Source organism: Mus caroli, unplaced genomic scaffold, assembly GCF_978045245.1.
Source record: "Mus caroli unplaced genomic scaffold, Mus_caroli_1 scaffold_19, whole genome shotgun sequence".
Taxonomy (NCBI): Eukaryota; Metazoa; Chordata; class Mammalia; order Rodentia; family Muridae; genus Mus; species Mus caroli.
This window is the reverse complement of record NW_028227274.1, coordinates 75,139,911-75,156,957: the sequence shown is the minus strand read 5'-3', so window position 1 is coordinate 75,156,957 and position 17,047 is coordinate 75,139,911. Positions and strand designations below refer to the sequence as shown.

At 44.6% G+C, this 17,047-nt stretch overlaps 2 protein-coding genes across 3 annotated transcripts in view; both read right to left on the bottom strand.

The window, feature by feature from the left end:
* Hdhd2 (haloacid dehalogenase like hydrolase domain containing 2) overlaps nt 1-2,295 on the bottom strand; it is a 29,786-nt gene extending 27,491 nt beyond the window's left edge. Inside the window, exon 1 of one of the 2 annotated variants that reach the window (XM_021150723.3) lies at nt 2,211-2,295. The gene's annotated coding sequence lies outside the window, so the exon portion shown is untranslated. Of the gene's footprint in view, nt 1-1,862; nt 2,187-2,210 lie in introns of those variants that run through there. The other variant, XM_021150725.3, reaches the window with a different exon arrangement.
* Nucleotides 2,296-5,677: 3,382 nt separating this feature from the next.
* On the bottom strand, nt 5,678-16,573 carry Ier3ip1 (immediate early response 3 interacting protein 1). The gene is made up of 3 exons (XM_021150727.3): nt 16,370-16,573; nt 6,717-6,818; nt 5,678-5,878 (listed from the first exon to the last, which is right to left on the bottom strand). The coding sequence occupies exons 1-3, from the start codon at nt 16,458-16,460 to the stop codon at nt 5,823-5,825; spliced, it is 249 nt and encodes an 82-aa protein (XP_021006386.1). The 5' UTR covers nt 16,461-16,573; the 3' UTR covers nt 5,678-5,822.
* Between the last annotated feature and the right edge of the window lie 474 nt (nt 16,574-17,047).

Genomic DNA, 17,047 nt, shown 5'->3' with positions numbered 1-17,047 from the left:
ACTGTAGTTTTACTATTTTATTATAGTACAAAGCACACCTACCCACAAGTTTGCATGTCTCCCTCTGGATACCTATAAGCACTTCTGTGGGGTCTTGCTGGGTCTGAAGGTATACAATCATCCTACCCTTATAGACACTGTCAAGTTGCAATCATGGTCATTTTATACACTCAGCATAAAACTCCATACAAGAGTTTGTTGAGAAAATGCTGGGTGTGGTGGTCCAGGCCTATAATGCCAGCTCCAGTGTTCAGCAGCATCCTCAGTTATCTACTGAACTTGAGTTGAGGCCAGCCTGGGCTACATGACAACCACCGCCCCATCCCACCATCCCTAAAAAAAAAGAGAAAAAAAAATGCATTCTGCTTGTCTTTGCCAAATATCTACTGGAAAAGAGTGCAGAGAATAAAAAGATATTAAGAACTGTAGAGACGATTCAGTAATAACTGCTCTTGCACAGAACAGGGTTCAGTTCCCAGCACCCACAGGGCAGTAACTATTCCAAGTAACTCCAGTTCCAAGGGGATAAGACATTCTCTTCTGACTCTCTTGGCTCCTACCTGTACACAGACACACTTCAGACATACACACATGCACATAATTAAAAAAAAAAAAAAAAGCTTTAGTCAGTCAAGTCTCAAGTGCAAAAATCCTCCCCTTTATGAGTTTTCTTGATATTCTATCCTGGTCCTTTGTGATCTTTAAAACGCATGCCTGTGATCCTAGCATTTGGGAAGGCTGCAGCAGGGGGGCAGTAAGAAGCCAGTCTGGGCTGTATATCAAGTTCATGGTCTACATCTACTTAGCAAAACCTTTTCCCATAACTAAAAGGAACAGAAGACAAAAACAAAAAACAAAAAAACCCACCACCAACAACAAAAAGCCCATCACCAGAAAGAACAGTACTTAAATAACTGTCCAATTAGTGCCAGGGAAAAATCATAAACACTGCTGATGTTAATCCCTCCAGAAGCATCTGAAAATGTAATGTTAATTTAAAAGCCTACATTAAAAAAAATTTTTCCATAGAACATACCTTGTTTTTTTGGAGCTTCACACATGTGAGAGGAAAGGGAAAGAGAACTTAGATGTTCAAGTCAAACTTTAAAACACTCACTTCTTCAGATAGCCCTATTAAGCCATTCATATCTGCCAAGTTCCCTGTTCTCTTTATAATTCCCGTTAGCTGAACTACAACCAATATTGGACAGAAGGAACATCTGGTATCCATGGACTTGGTCCCAAGAGCCCCTAGAGATGCCCAAGTCCAAAAGTCCTTTGTCTAAAGCAGTACAGTACTTGCACACAGCCATTCCCTTCCTGGTAGATAATTGGAATCATCTTTCAATACAGTACATAAAACAATGCAAATCCTGTGCACTGTTGTTATATTGAGTGCTCTAGGGAATAATGACAAGAACTTCATATTGTTTAGCATAAATAACGTTTTATTTCTCCTTTAGAATATTTCTTACCCTCATTCCTTCTCTCCCCTTTTCCTTCCTTTCTGGTACTTTTAGAACACAGTCAGCCCAAGCTGGCCTTGTACTTGTGAATCTGTCTCCTGAGTGATGAAATTACTGGTGCCTACCACTGCATCTGGCTTTTTTGGAGTAGCTCTGATCTGCAGTTGACTGTATGTATAGATACATCCAATGTATGTATGTAGACATGAAGGGCTAAATTAGAACCTAGATAAAATATTAAGGCTTAGATGGTCTTCAGGCCTAGGTAACTTTTACTTGTCTAGCCTGCCATTATAAGGAAACTTTCTAAAGCCAAGATTGATTACATATTGTCATGTTCTGTGCCCTTGGAAACCAATCACGATAGAAGTCAGTAGAACTATTTTGTATAGTTACCCACAATAAGCTTCCACCTCTCCAGGATGGCTTCTGCATTCTGCCCTAACTCGAGTTCCAGAGTCTGGCATCCACATTACACAGGGCAGGACGGTAGATACGACGACCACAGAGCAAACCACCCGCCCGGGGAAACTGAGCCCAGCCCCCTGGGAGAACAGTTCTGCGCGTGCGCACGCCGCAGAGGGCCGGTCACCGCAAGGACGCGGGGAGGCCCGGGCCGTGAAGCGCCCTTCTCCAGGCAAGCGCAGGCGTTCCCCCAGCCCGCTCACAGGAGAAGCCGCCTCCGGCAGGGGCGCGGCCGCCAACCCCAAGCCCTCCGCCTCTTGGTTGCGCGCGCCTCCTCACCCTCGCAGCCCCGCTGTCCTCTGGAAAGGCCCGCGCGCCGCCGAGCACGCCTCCCAACCCGGATGCAGTTCTGACGCGCCGGAAGTCCCGCCCAGCGTCTGGGCGGCGTGGTAGATGCTTCTGCTCTTGCCCAGTGTAGAGCTGTGTAACGCAGCGCGGTTGCCCAAACGTTGCCTCCTCCCTCCTTCGCTTCCCCACATCTTGTCCTTCTCAGAGACGCTTCACAGGCCTTCATAATCAATCCTTCAACACCCTATGCCCCAATTTCGTTACTTGAACAGCGATGGCGTTTACTTTTGAGTCCCATTAACTTCAGGCAGCGACGTTGTCCCATCAAGCCATCCAAAACTGTGCCTTCCGCTTGCCTAGTCTTCTTTCCATGAGAGCGCCCACGGGCCTTACCTGTTTTTAGGTGAGGAAGATCTTGGTCCACTTGCCTCAGCCTTCCTTACCATCCTTTTCTGCACATGTTAGTAGTCACCGCCTGTCTCCTTTTGATCCAAACACGTTTCATGTAGGCATAGGCGTCCTTCTATGGACGCTGTGTGTGAGGGTTAATTTTCATTGCCAACTTGACTATGTTTGGAATTGAAATCATCTTATGACACACCTTTGGACATGCCTGTGAAGGTGCGTTCAGTGTTTATCCAACGGAAGGATAAACCCATCCTTAATGTGGGCCTCATGTACCATCCTACGGACCGAGGTCCTAGGCTAATTACAAAGGGGTTGGGGAGAAGCCAGGTGAGTGGCGACATTCATCCCTGCTTCTTGTGGATGAATATGACCAGTAGCCTCATGTCTCTGCTGTCATGCTTTTCCTCACGAAGATGGTCCAAATCCTTAAACCATAAGCCAAATCAACGACCTTAACTTGTTTTGGGTCATGTAATTTGTCACAGCAGTGAGAATACACATGAAAAATTAGTTAACTTTCAGGAACAATGGGACGGGGCACAAAAGTTGACATGCCTGGAACCTCTTGTGTGAGATGGCTGCTGACTCTGACCCTAGAAACCACAGAGCACTGTAGCATTCGCTCTACCCAGTGTTGCAGTCAGCAGTGTTACTGAGACTGATGAGGGAGGCCCGCTTCTCCTTGAGCCTCCGTGGGGCAGATAAGTGGTGGTGAAGCACTACTCAAGTCTGTTAAGATCACTTTGTGTTTTGACGTTTTTACTGTAGGCTTTGCTCTATAGCCAGCAAAGACGCTGCGGAACAGGCTGCTGGCAGATTCAGCCTTGTGGCTCTCTCTAGCCGCTGTGAGCGAAAAGACAGAAAGAGCCACTCTGCCTTCTCTCTGCCTGCACTAGTCATCGGGAACGCTCCACAGATACTGTGGTAGCTTGAATGAGAGTACCAACAAGCTCATGTTGAGTGCTTGTTCTCAGTTGAACTGTTTGGAAGGGGTTAGTTGTTTCCTGGTTGCAGGGAGTCTATCACTGTTGGTGGGTTCTGAGGTTTCAAAAGCTTGCCTGGCCCTGTTTGTCTTTCACTGTCTGGAGATCAGGATGTAAAGCTCTTACACACTGCTCCAGCACATGTAAGGCACCCTATGTGCTGCCATGACCCCACCATGATAGTAAGTCTAACCCTCTGAAACTGCTAGCAAGCACCCAATTAAATGCTTTTTTAAAAATAAGAGTTGCCTTGGTTGCCCTCACCCTGCTAGCAAGCAATTCCATTCCTTCACTGGCATCAGAGCCCATTTCTTCAGTATTCTGTCGTATACTGAAGACTGGCTCAGAGATCCACTCTTGTGGATTGAACAACTGCTGGATTCTTGGACTGTCCATTGGTAGACAGCCATTGTTGGCCTAACTGGAACACAGCCTGTAAACCACACTAATAAATCCTATACACAGACACATTCATTCTATCAGTGCTGTTCCTGGAGAGAATATAAATACAATCATTGCTGAATACCCTACAGTCTGAAGGTGCAATCTAAGGCAGGTCTAGATCAAACAGTTTGTATCAGGCATTGTGTTAACAAGACTTGAACACTATTCCAAATTGAATTAATAGAAAGGTATGTTGTTCTGTCTTACATGAGCAGTGGGGTAGGACCAAAGTCCCTTTTTGAAAAGATTGTATGATCCAGTATGTAGAAACAGGAGTGCCCTGAATTGACTGCTTTTTAAAGATCTGATTTGAGGCTCAAACTTGGATGCAATCATCTTCAACAATTAAAAAAATAAAATAAAATGAGGTGTGAGTCACCAAGATTGACCTGTTAGCTTTGAGGCCTAGGACCAAGCTCCTCACAGGGGAAGGGCCAAGGATTCAAGGACACTTTTTTGGTCCAGCTGACAGCCCTGAAGACTGAACGAAAGACCCACTCTCTCCAATTGAGACATTACCAGGAGATCTTCAATACCTGCCCCAGTTAGCAGTAACTTAAAAGTTACGCAAGTATTCTCTTGATTTATGTCAACAATTCAGTTAATTCACTGAAGAAACAAACAGATTATGAATATTAACATTCATTAAATTTCTATTCAGCAATTTTACAGTGAAGAATAAAAGAGGGATCAATAAACTCATAATGCCAGGTCTATATAAAGGCATAAATCAGACGCTTAATATGAAAAGTCAACTTTATTTATAAAAGTTTTCTATACAGAAAGATGCCATCCCACCCCTTTAAATTATTGTAACTGAAACATTTCATACAATATTTGTACAGTTTAACTCTTCTGATATAAACTGAACAACAGTTTGAGATGAGCCAAGAACACCACAAAGCTGGTCTAAGACATTACAAAAACAGACGAACGAACGAAAGCTATGTAGAATCAACAACCTACCTACAGACAGAATTAAGAATCATACCTACAGCATGCCACTCCACCGAGGAATGGCAGCACGACCTAGGGAAGGCAAAGGCTTCCCAACAGACAGTCACGGGAGCAGGCTAGTCTGACTGTACGGGCTGATTTTGCCAACTAACAGTTACACTGATTTTTATAAAACAAATCCTTGTAAAACAGGCAAGACTTCCTACAAAGGAAAATATGTAAGCAGTCTGCACTCACTGTTCAGGTCAACTAATAAACAATGTCGTAAAAACCACAGTTCCCAAACAACTGGTTTCCAGCATTAGAATTCTCTCTGAAATCAGGGCATTGCCCCGTAGAGTTACCTACAAATTTCTTTATAGCAGAAACGAGGTAACCAAAGAGTTCAAAATAAATGACCCAAATACCAATTTTGTCAACTAGATGTAACTGTTACTTTAAAAAACTCTTAAGTTTATATAGGAAGTTATATACTCTCAGATTATATCTAAATCCATCCCTGAGCTGTAACAGGGCGTCCTATGGAGTAACACGGAGGCAGCAGTTCTGTGCCCTTTCCTAGCCTTTACCTATTTTAGCTAAAACAAGTATGCTCCAATCCGGGAGTGCTCCTGCCTGTGATAGTCTGAACTACAAGTGCCAACTACAATTAAAAAAAAAATCAGATAGATAGAAACTCTGGTTTTATTGTCAAATTTACTTTTTTTTGTCAACTGCAAGATGAGCCTGCTGAAACATGAATATTCCGGTCACAACAGAAAGTAACTTCTGGGGCTTTTCTTCTTCTCAGTCTCTGATCTCCCAACGACGTTCAGCCAAATAACAGAAGCAATACAATAGTAATTGAGTTTACTATTATCAATGGCACTAAAAGAAAAAAAATAAAGTTTGTTAGTATAAAAAACAAACAAACAAAAAAATTAAACAGCAATAAGTAGCTTCCAAGGAGTATGGAAGTATCTATAAATATGCCATCATAATCGTACAGTAATAGTAATAACAGAAAAATAAACGACCATAAAACTGAAGACATTTTCTTTTGTTGGATGGAGGGGAACCAGGAATGCCTCTGTAGCCCTCCCAAGGGGATGGGACTGCAGGTGTGGACCACCATGCCCCACCCCACCATATATCTGGGTGCTTGGAGGCACCACTGGATGGTGCTGCTGCAGCTCTGGGAACACAAAGGATCAGACAGATCCACACAGCTGCACACTGGAGCAGAAATACAGTTCAAGGAAGGTTCTGCATTTTCATCAAGAAGAATAAAATTATTAACAATAAACCCAAAGCTATGATTAAGGTTTGGAAAGTCTCTAATCCATTGTTTAAATACAAAGTGTCTGAACTCTTTCTTGGTTGCTCCAAAGTATTTCCCAATACAATACAGAGCCTTTATTTCACTCTTGGAAACTTCTTCATGACTCTACAATACAAGACGGCAGCTACAGTTCCTAAGCAGTAAGGACATCATTTTGTCTTTCTGCCCTGAGAGGAAACACACAGAGTGTACTAGTAACACTGAACTTCCTAGAAGTCAGATGCAATGGAAGAAAGCGGCCAGCAACTCTGAAGCAGTAAATCCAGGTTGCAGAAGTCCACGTTCCCACACAAAGAGAACCTGAGGGCTCACATTCGCCCACGCTTTGGGGTCTGAAACTGGACCACAGACTGTAACTTATAACGTCCTCCAAGTTCTTCTTACCTCTCATCACGGTTCTCACAGACCGAATAAGGTTCATTAGTTGAGCTTTAATGCCTGGCTCCTCTCCAAATCCACCGATCCCCTGGTCCGTTCCCCAGCCAACTGTGCACGGTAAAGACGATTAGTTGAGTTAGATGGGTTATGCACTTGTCTTGTTCCCTCATTAGCCACCTTTTAAAAACTAGTTTGAGCCCTGTGAAGATATTAAGTAGAAACTCATACATCTTAAAGTTAAAATATTGAGTTCTTTAGTTTTTTTCTTTTGATAGTGGCAACAACCATATTTTCTTCATTTCACTATGATTTTACAAAATCTACAGTTCAAATGACTTCATGGTGTTCAGTTCAGTAAAGATGGCAACTGTCACAACCTGATTTTTTTTTCCCTTTTTCAAAATTATCAAAAGAACCTTTTGTCAATGCAGAACTAAAAAACAAATGCAGTGCTAATAGGGTGAGTAACTACGAATTCAGTCTACAAGTTCTGTCATCTAATCAAGTATCAGTATGGAAACGCCTAAGTGGGCAAATTTTAAAGTGCATTTGGAGGCCTTGGGAGCACACTGATTGTTCTTCATTTTCCATTCTGAGCTGAGCTCTGCAAGCCAGTCTCTCACCTTCCTCCGTCTGTCACTTCCCCACTTACAACCCCCCTAGGCCTTATATGCTGGTTCTTTAAAGCCTTGGTTGTCACTGCTTCTAAAGAGTCCTGACTTCAGATCCTTTTTCCACTCTCACGTAACTACAGTTTAATTAATTCCTGGCATGCTAACCTCTAAGCATGAAGGCTGAGAACAAGTCATTTATAGCCGAGAACAAGTCATTTATACATTAAACCAAAACAAGCGCCAGGAAACGTTCACTTAACAGGCTGTTTGCTGGCTTTATTGGGTTAAATATGGCTGCCTGTGTGGCATGACAATAATTTAAAATTCAACTTCACAAAGAGCCAACTTTAGTGCTGACACCCCACCGTCCAAAGCCTGGCTGAGGGTCTGCTTCTGGCCCTTCAGCTTTCAAGGGTGTTATGGTTTTTGCCTTTCACAGCAGTTTACCACAGAGGGTCGGTCATGTTAGCTGTCTCTTACATTTCACTGCTTCAATCCCTTTACATTTCCCCTTAAAGAGTTGGAGCCTTCTGCCTCAGAATTGGGTGATGGTGTTCACTGGACTGCAAACCCCTTAAATTGGCATCTGGAATGTGTTAATTACCAATAATCAGCTTTGGCATCCACGAGGTGGGTAAACTGAGGCAGCAGCTGATGGAGGTCAGTACTTAGAGCCATGATGGGGAGTTGGTCCAGATACTGATGGGGCTGTTGCCTATGGCAGCCAGTGATTAGAGAAATCACTCAGCATTCTTTTTTCTGAGGAAGAAAACTTAATTTCCTGGGGTTGGCACTCCCTCTGGCCAATGAGAGACTCTGAGCTCTTTTAACTCCTTGGGGCCAGTGAGAAAGAAAATAAACACATGCATACAGACAGACGTATACATATTCATACATAGAATGTGTGGAGCAAAGCTCCAGCGAACAGACTCCAGGTATTTCACACAAACACATATGTACATATACATATATACCTGGTGGATGAATGGAACAAAGTTCCAACAAGCGGGCTCCAAACATTTCTCTCTCTCTCTCTCTCTCTCTCTCTCTCTCTCTCTCTCTCACACACACACACACACACACACACACACACACACACAATTGGTAGATGGAGCAAGGCCCAACACACACCCAGAGAAGCTTTACATTACATATATACATACATACATACATACATACATACTTGATGGATGGAACAAAGTTCCAACACACTCTCACACAAACTGTACACACACACACACACACACACACACACATATATATATATATATATATATATACATATACATATTTACATAATACATACATACATATTTGGAAGGAACAAAGTTCCAGCATACTCACACACAAACTTTACATAGATACATACATACACATAGTTGATAGATGGAAGGAACAATGTTCCAACAACTTTACTCTTTCTCCCATGGCTTATACATCCTAGCAAAATCTTTTAAGCAGTTAAAAAACTACAATGTGATTACATTCTAGTTTTCTTCTAGAGGATGACCATGAAAAAACAGTATAGCCCCCAATACCTGTACAAGAAATAACATTACATAGTACAGGTGAAAAAAACAAATTATTCCCAAGAATCCACATTGTAATTTTTGTAATGAAGCAACTTGTTATAGATTAACGAAGTGTAAGCCAGCAAGGGAGTTTTCTCAGCCAGTTTCTCTTACTGGCAGGCAGCAATTTGCAGTTACAAAGTAAGGATTAATAATTATTTATCTTTAAGAATCTTAAGAGAATCACAAATCTGAACTTTTGTATACAAATCAGTCATATCTACTTTCCACCTCAGAATGCACATCTACTCTCAACAATTCTTATTAAATCGTATCAGGAAGCTGAGGACAAAAGTGGGTATAAGAAATCAGTCATCCCCAGTCCAGCCTCAGTGAGAGTCACGTCAGCCAGGGCTGCCCTTGTTTTTGTTCCCTGACCCTGGCTTAGCTAATAAGAGTGCCTTTCTGTACTTCAAAGTATTCCCTAAGACATCAGAACTAGTAGCAAAACCAGCTCTAGCTAGCTTCACTAACAATTGTATTTTTCCAACTCTTTTCTAAGGGTGGTGGTCGCTGCTGACAATCTACGTCTCTAAGTTCTTTCCTAGGGTGGTGACTGAATTATTAATTGCTCCAGCAGCAATGCCTGAACGAGATCAAGTCCTTTACTATGAGTGCCAGAGACACTGCCCACTGAGGGCCTGGAGGCCCCCTAGAGTTTTCATACAGTTCTTAGATTAAGAGGGATTCGAGGGCAGCAAGCAGAGCAGAACTCCACAATAGCATGAGGTTCTCAGGACGGGTAGTCCTGGGACCATGCCCGTCCAAGGCAGACTCATCTTGTGCTAACTGGTGGGCTGCATTCCATGAGTTCTAAAGCTGTTTGTCATTTCTCCTGCATGGTCCTTGGCAGGTAATGTGAGCTGGAACCCAATCCCCATAAACGCTAAGGGACAATGGCACTGTCCAGTACCATCTACTGCTAAAGCTGGCTTCCCTAATATGCCCAGGTCACAATAAACCTTTCTCTTTGTTCCCAAATCCCACCTATGATAGACTCTTCTCCCTGGCTAGGGGTTTTCAAGCATTTCCCATTTTACTACAGATTCCTGGAGGTCGGGGACTCCAATCCAGTCACCTGTCTCATGTTTCCACTCTCCCCCATACCAGTGGGACTGAACTGAGTTACAATGGAAAGGTTCATCTGGAAAAACGGAACACAAGATGAATTCCTGCCTGTGGAATTGAACTGAATTATATAGACTGAGTTAATAAGGGAAGATACTGTGAATTCTAGGATCATGAATTTCTGAATAACACTATTTATATTACACATGAACTATAAGATGAACAAATCTTATAACAGCTTTCGGGTCTGGGGACAAGGTTCCCTGAGTAAAGACTTGCTGTGTAACCACAAAGACCTGAGTTCAAATCCCCAGTGCCCACATAAAGACAGATGCAGGAGCACTCACACATCTAGTAATGTTAGTGTGAGATGGGAGATGGAAACAGGGGAACCCCGGAAGCTTGAGGGCCAGCAACCTTCTCTCCCAGAAATCTTTTTTCATTGTGTTTGTTTTAAAAAGATGCGTATACATATTTTTAATATGAAAGGAGTGAAGCCCAGAAATAAGACATTTTCTAACATTAAGCTATTCTTCAACAAAACAAACAAAGCCCAGGCCAGAGCAGGGTCATCGGGAGACGGCTGCATCTGCACTGACACACCTGGCAGAAGCTCTTGGCTTACTGTATAGCCCGGCTGCCACTCCTACACTGCTAAATGAAAACAGGCAGAAGTTTGGGTAAAGAGCAAATGATCTGTGCAGATACTCCGCAGACAAGCACCATGTGATGTGTGAAGGGCCAGGGGAAAGAGATGTTTATCAGTTTCCCTCTAACTGATATTCGGGGCATCTCAACTGTTTGGTTCAAGAAGCGTGTGCATTTGTGAGGGGGAGTTGTGTGCGCCCGTGTGCATGGAGACCAGAGGCCGATGTCATGTGTCGTCCTTGACTGCTCTCCACTTACACATTGAGGTGAGTCTCTAGCTGAACCTGAGCTCACAGACTTGACTAAACTGGCTAGCAAGCTTGCTCAGGCATCCCTTGTCTCCATGCCCGGGACGCCAGGGTTACAGGCAAGTCACCAGCTCACCCAGCATTTCTGTGGATGAGAGGGACTCAGATTCAAGTCCTCACGCTTCTATGGGAGGCTTACCAAGACAGCCAGCACGCCAGCCCAGCCCCTTACAACGTAGATCTTTTATTTCTTGCTTCTTATCAAACTTCCACAGCTAGACTTTCCAGCACACTGTTAAACAGGAGCAGGAGGAGAGGACTTTATTCAGACTCTCCCTGGTAAGCATGACGTTAACTGCGTCATTCTCATAGGTGATGGATGGCTGTTTGAGGTATTTCCTTTTATTTCCAGTTTGATAAGTATATTTTTCTTATCGTGTGTGTGTGTGTGTGTGTGTGTGTGTGTGTGTGTACATGTGTATGCATAGGTGAGGGGTTAAAATCAGGTGTCTTCCTAAATCATGCCCCACAGATTCTCTCACTGAACCTGTAGTTTTCAGACGACACTGGACGAGCTGGCCAACAAGCCCAGACACATCCTGTCTCTGCCTCCCTGGAGTGTAATTCTGGGTACAAGCCACACCTGGCTTTACTGATGGTGCTACGATTAAACTCACCACTTCTTGCTTTTGCAGCAAACACTACCAACGCAGTCATTTCCCCAGGCCTGGTGATTAATACTAGTGCTTTTCCTGCGCCTACTGTATAATATTGATTTCTGGTATCAATATGATGGGATGCTAAACCAATCTTGCAATTCTGGGTAAATCCCCCTTGATCACGATGAATGGTGGTTTAACACATTGGTGGATTTCTGTTTACATAAATATTCCTAAGAAAGTTACAAATATTTTATTTGTAGGCGTATGTGTATGCCTGCCTGATTTATGTGCACCACGTGCATGCAGAAGACAGAAGAGGGCACTGTGAGCCACGGTGTGCATGGTGGGAACCCAACCCAGGTTCTGAAACTGCTTGCTGTTTTACTGAGATTGAATATGGACCCTCAAAAGCAAGTGCTTCTCCGTTTGATGTGAGCATGCTCCAGAGGAATGGGAGGAGTCTGGTTTTTGCACAATCGCCACCAACCACAGCTGCTAGAAGGTGAGTTTAGGGAGGTCTTCACACCCACAACCTCCTGCAGCTCTCCATTAGGAGTCCTGCTTCCAGACCTGATGCGGTTCAGTGGGAGAGCATAGGCCTCATGTGCATGAGGCCCTGGCTTCAAAGAAAGGTTTTTCCACCTTAAAAACAAAACACAACTTTCATGCATCTGGATATTTCGACTGTATGTCCATGTAACACATGCGTGTCTGGTGACTTCGGAGGCTTGAAGAAGGTATCAGATCTCTCGGAACTGGCGTCATGGGTGTTTGTGAGCACCATGTAGGTGGTCAGAGTTGAATCTGGGTCATCTGGAAGAGCAGCCAGTGCTCTTAACTGCTGAGCCATCTCTCCAGTCCCATTTTTTCACATTTTAAAGTAATCACCTAAGTATATATAATGTCTCTTGGTATGCTCTTTAAGGGAAAGTTTGTGTTTTGTTTTCAGAAGCCTGGCTTCCCTGTCAGGAGCCATTTTGCCTGATTCTGTGAAAGCCTGGTTATCAGGCAGAGTCAAGTCAGGCCAGGGTCTACTAGCAGATTTCCTGGCCTGCTGAGGCATGGACCTGTAAGAGGGGATACACTTGAAGCTCAGGGCAAGGGGTTGAATGTTCTGTTAATCTTGGAGGAAGCAACCTGGAGGAATAGGGAGGGCTCCGGATGGGTACAGAAATCTAAAGTACGTCAGCCATTGGCTCTGTTGGCTTGTGACTTTGTTTCCCGAGATACCATAAACTATATAAAGCCTAAGAGAGGCCGGGTGGTGGTGGCACACACCTTTAATCCCAGCACTTGGGAGGCAGAGGCAGGCAGATTTTTGAGTTCAAGGCCAGCCTGGTCTACAGAGTGAGTTCCAGGACAGCCAGAGCTACACAGAGAACCCCTGTCTCGAAAAAATAAAATAAAATAAAAATAAAGCCTAAGAGAATTAAACTTGGGGCTGCTGCAGTACTTACTGCCTGGCCAGGCCTCCCGAATTCTAACCTATGTCTCTGAGTCTTCTTTCCTATAACCCTCACTCCCCCTCAGAGGACTGCTCAGCTTCGTACCAGCCGGCCTGGTGCGCTTCCCCATTCTCACTTAGATCCTCTGTGCTCTTCCAACAGGCTTGGGTGTTTGGTATGATAGACTCAATTATTCAAACCTGCCATTCTGTATAATGCATGTTATTATACGGCCATTATTCCCTTTTGGAAATATCTTTTTGGTTGGGATGGGGGTGGGAGGAGCCCTTTTGCTTGGTTTCTGTTGTTCCTGAGACAGGGTCTCCAAAGCCAGCCTCCATCCCCCTATGCAGCTGAGGATGACCGTGACCTCTGACCCTCTGCCTTCAGCAAGTGCTGGGTTGTAGGAACATGCTACTGTGACCAGTTTTACGTAAGGGCTTTCTGCATCCCAGACACTGTCTCTACCAACTGAGCTCCACCTCCAGCTGACAGTCATTCACTGACAGGACCAAACCACAACCAAACCCAGTACCAGTTCTTTCTGTGTCTCTCTGTGCATGCGCCACAACTGCCCAGCCCAAAACTGTCATTTTAATGAAACTCCACTGTCTAGGTCTTCTGATTGGTCCGTTACGTTTTCCCCGCCAGCTGTTCTACCCCCACTCAACATTACACAGTAGAGGAGATCCGTAGTCCCGGGAATCAGTTCTGTGTGCTCCCTTTTGCTCGCACTCTATTTGCCCCCCTGTACCTGTGCGCAGTGCCTGCAGATCTCAGAAGAGGATGCTGGAATCCCTGGAACTGGAGTAGGGGTAGCTGTGACCCATCACGTGGGTGCTGGGAACCGCCTCTAGGTGCTCTGCTAGAGCAACAAGTGCTCTTAACCACGTACTCATGTCCCCAACCACGTACTCATGTCCCCAACCACGTACTCATGTCCCCAGCCCCACTTTTCTAGTAATTTTATCTCCTCACACGGCTTCGTTCCCTATCTGTACTAAAAACAACTATCAACTATTCTACATCTATTTGCACATCCCAAAGATGTGCAGGAAGCCCAAAGCGGGTATATCCAGACTCATTTCAAGATCGTTTTTACTTTGTGATCTACTACCGTCATCCGATTCTCCTCCAAGTTTTTCCTAACACCTATAGGTATTTCACTCAGTGGCTTAAACCAGAAAACCAGGAGAAGTTTTTGGCTTTATCTTTTCTCCCTCAGTGCCAGGGTCTAACATGTTCTTTATAAGTGGCTACGGGCAGCAGGGACTAAATAAACCTAGGGCTTATGCACGAGAGGCAAACAAACACTCTACTTATGTCTGGGCTTATGTCTAGCCTTCCTTTGGCTTTCTGTGACAGGTCTCACTAAGATTTTATTTTTTTAAATATTTTTTATTTATTTTATATATATGACGAGTACACTGTAGCTGACTTCAGACACACCAGAAGAGGGCATCAGATTCCATTACGGATGGTTGTGAGCCACCATGTGGTTGCTGGGAATTGTCAGGATGTCTGGAAGAGCAGTCAGTGATCTTAACCACTGAGCCATCTCTCCAGCCCCCAGTGTTCATTTTTATAGCTCAGTTTGGCCTTAACATTTCAAGCCTCTCCAACACACTGTCTTGCTTTTTGGTCTGAATCTAGGGCTGCCTGAACAAAGCAACAGGAACTAATGCCTCACACCACAGAAATCACTTTCCTACAGTTTTAGAGGCCAGAATCCAGCAGAGCCTACTCCTCTGGCGACTGAAGGGTAACCCTGCCCACACTTCCAGGAACAGCTGTCTGGTAGCTGCTGGAGCTCCTGGGTTCCTTGGCTTGAAGCCGAGCCACTCCAACCTCTGCCTCTGTGATCCCAGTCTCTTCTTCCTGAAGTGTGTGTCTGTTTGCCTCTGCAGCTCGCTCTCCTTGTAAGGACACCAATGGTTAGATATAAGGCCATCACCTAATCCAATTATGAAGAGTTTAATTTAATTATAAACTTTCCAAGGCGGCATTTCTAAATAAGGTTGCAGCCACAGGTACCACAGAGTCAGGAGACAATTCAACCCATCCCACGATCACGGAAGAGTTTTCTGTATAATCTAGAGATAAAAGAATGGGACTCTGGAGTCAGCATGTTCAACTGTGCTACCTTCTACACATGTGACCTACAAGTTATCTAACCATCATTTCCTGCTTTAGATTCCTTACTTGTAGAGCTGCAATGAAAACAGTAACTCTATCACAGAGCTGTGGTGTGACCTCAAGCACGCTCTCTCTCTCTCTTTCTCTCTCTCTCTCACACACACACACACACACACACACACACACACATAAAACACCTAACACAAATCCTGCACACATCAGGGCCATACTCCACCTCCCTATCTGAGACTGCCCTTTCCAAGTCCACTCCCCTCCTTTCCTTTCACTCCTCCACAGTGAACCCGAGCAGGGACTCCCTAACAGAAATCTGGCCATGTCCCCATTCACAACTATTTCACCTGCCTTGGTTTTCACGCCAGGGTGACACACTGCGCAAGGCTCCGGCCTCCAGACTTTTCCCAATCCTTTTCCTTCACCTAGTTACTACTTATTCATGTATCAGACTTCAGGTCAGACTCACTTCCTCCAGGTCTTTTCAGATTCTCATTTTTCTTTATATAGCTACATGGTTCTACTATTTGGCATATCTGTTACTCATCTCAAATTAGATTAAATTCCATCTTAAGAGCAGATGATTGGTGTAACCAGCCTCTGTAACAAAGGTCTGGTACGTTTCTGTATTCATCTCTTCCTAAGTTATAAATAACCCATCATTCTTCCTTGTGAGTTTGAGAACACAGTTGGTAAACTTCAACAAATCACTCACATCGTGCAGTCCTGTCTCAGTTTTGCCCTATACAGCATGAAGCAACTGGACCCAGATGGCATGAAGATTTGACTGCTAAGTTGCAGAAACCATAACGTGTGCATGCCTTCATTTTTGTATTCATTGATTTCAGTCCTTGGTTCACTGTAGTACCCAATGGGGCGTACGTATTGAATGGCTGGAGACCCTGCTACCTCCTGGTCCCATCACCGCAAATACCACCAACCTCTACTGTTCTCCATCATTCATTCTCCCATCAATCATTCCAACAACAAGCACTCTGAAAAAAAAAAAAAAAAAGCCATATCCCTCCTCCTCCACCCCCAGCATTTAAGTCAAAACTCACATGCCAGCTTTTCCTCCTGTAAATCGGCAACAAGAAAACGCAAGTAAATGACTAAGCGAATTGAAGGCGGGCACAATAGAGTCCGGGTCCCTCCTCCACCGGCCCCAGACCCCAGATCGCCACGCACGGCCGCCCCTCTCCTGGCCGCCCCGGTTCCCAGTGCCTGCCCCCCTCGCCCCCGCCCGGGCACTCACTGTTCTTGAGGAAGCGCTCCTCGTGCAGCACGGCGATGGCGTTCACGCACAGCAGGGCCGCCTGCATCAGGGAGTACAGCGTGAAGGCCATAGTTACTTCAAACTGTCCCCAGGCCCGACTGATTTCTTCCCGGACACCGCCCGGGACGTGGCGCCGCCACCGCCCGCGTCCAGCTACGGAAGCCCGCCTGGCCCGAAACGCAATCACGGAGCAGCCCCGCCCCCTCCGCCATAGTTCCGCCCCTGCTATCATAGCTCCGCCCCGCGCTTAGTAGTTTGTGGCGTCACAGCGCCTGCGAACAGGGAGGGGACCGCAGAGTCTGGAACACAGTTTTTCAATGACAGAGGCTGAAGTAAATAACGTGTAGAATATTGCATAATTTAAAAATGTTCTTACATACCGAAGTAAGTGTTTTTCTAACTTTTTTTCCTGCCTATTTTTGCTTTTTTTATTTACTGTGGCTGTAAGAATTGAGCCACTCTTGAGGCTTGTATTGTGTTTCTCTTGAACTCCGCTGCCCCACATTTCTAAAACTGTGAAAAGTCTGTATTCAGATTTTTACCCCTGAAGATGTGAAGACCGTCAAGATGTTTAAAATTACAAGATAACATCTTAACATTATTCATAAAGAATCATTCTCTCCTTGATCGAACTTTATCCAATATGTAAATACTTTA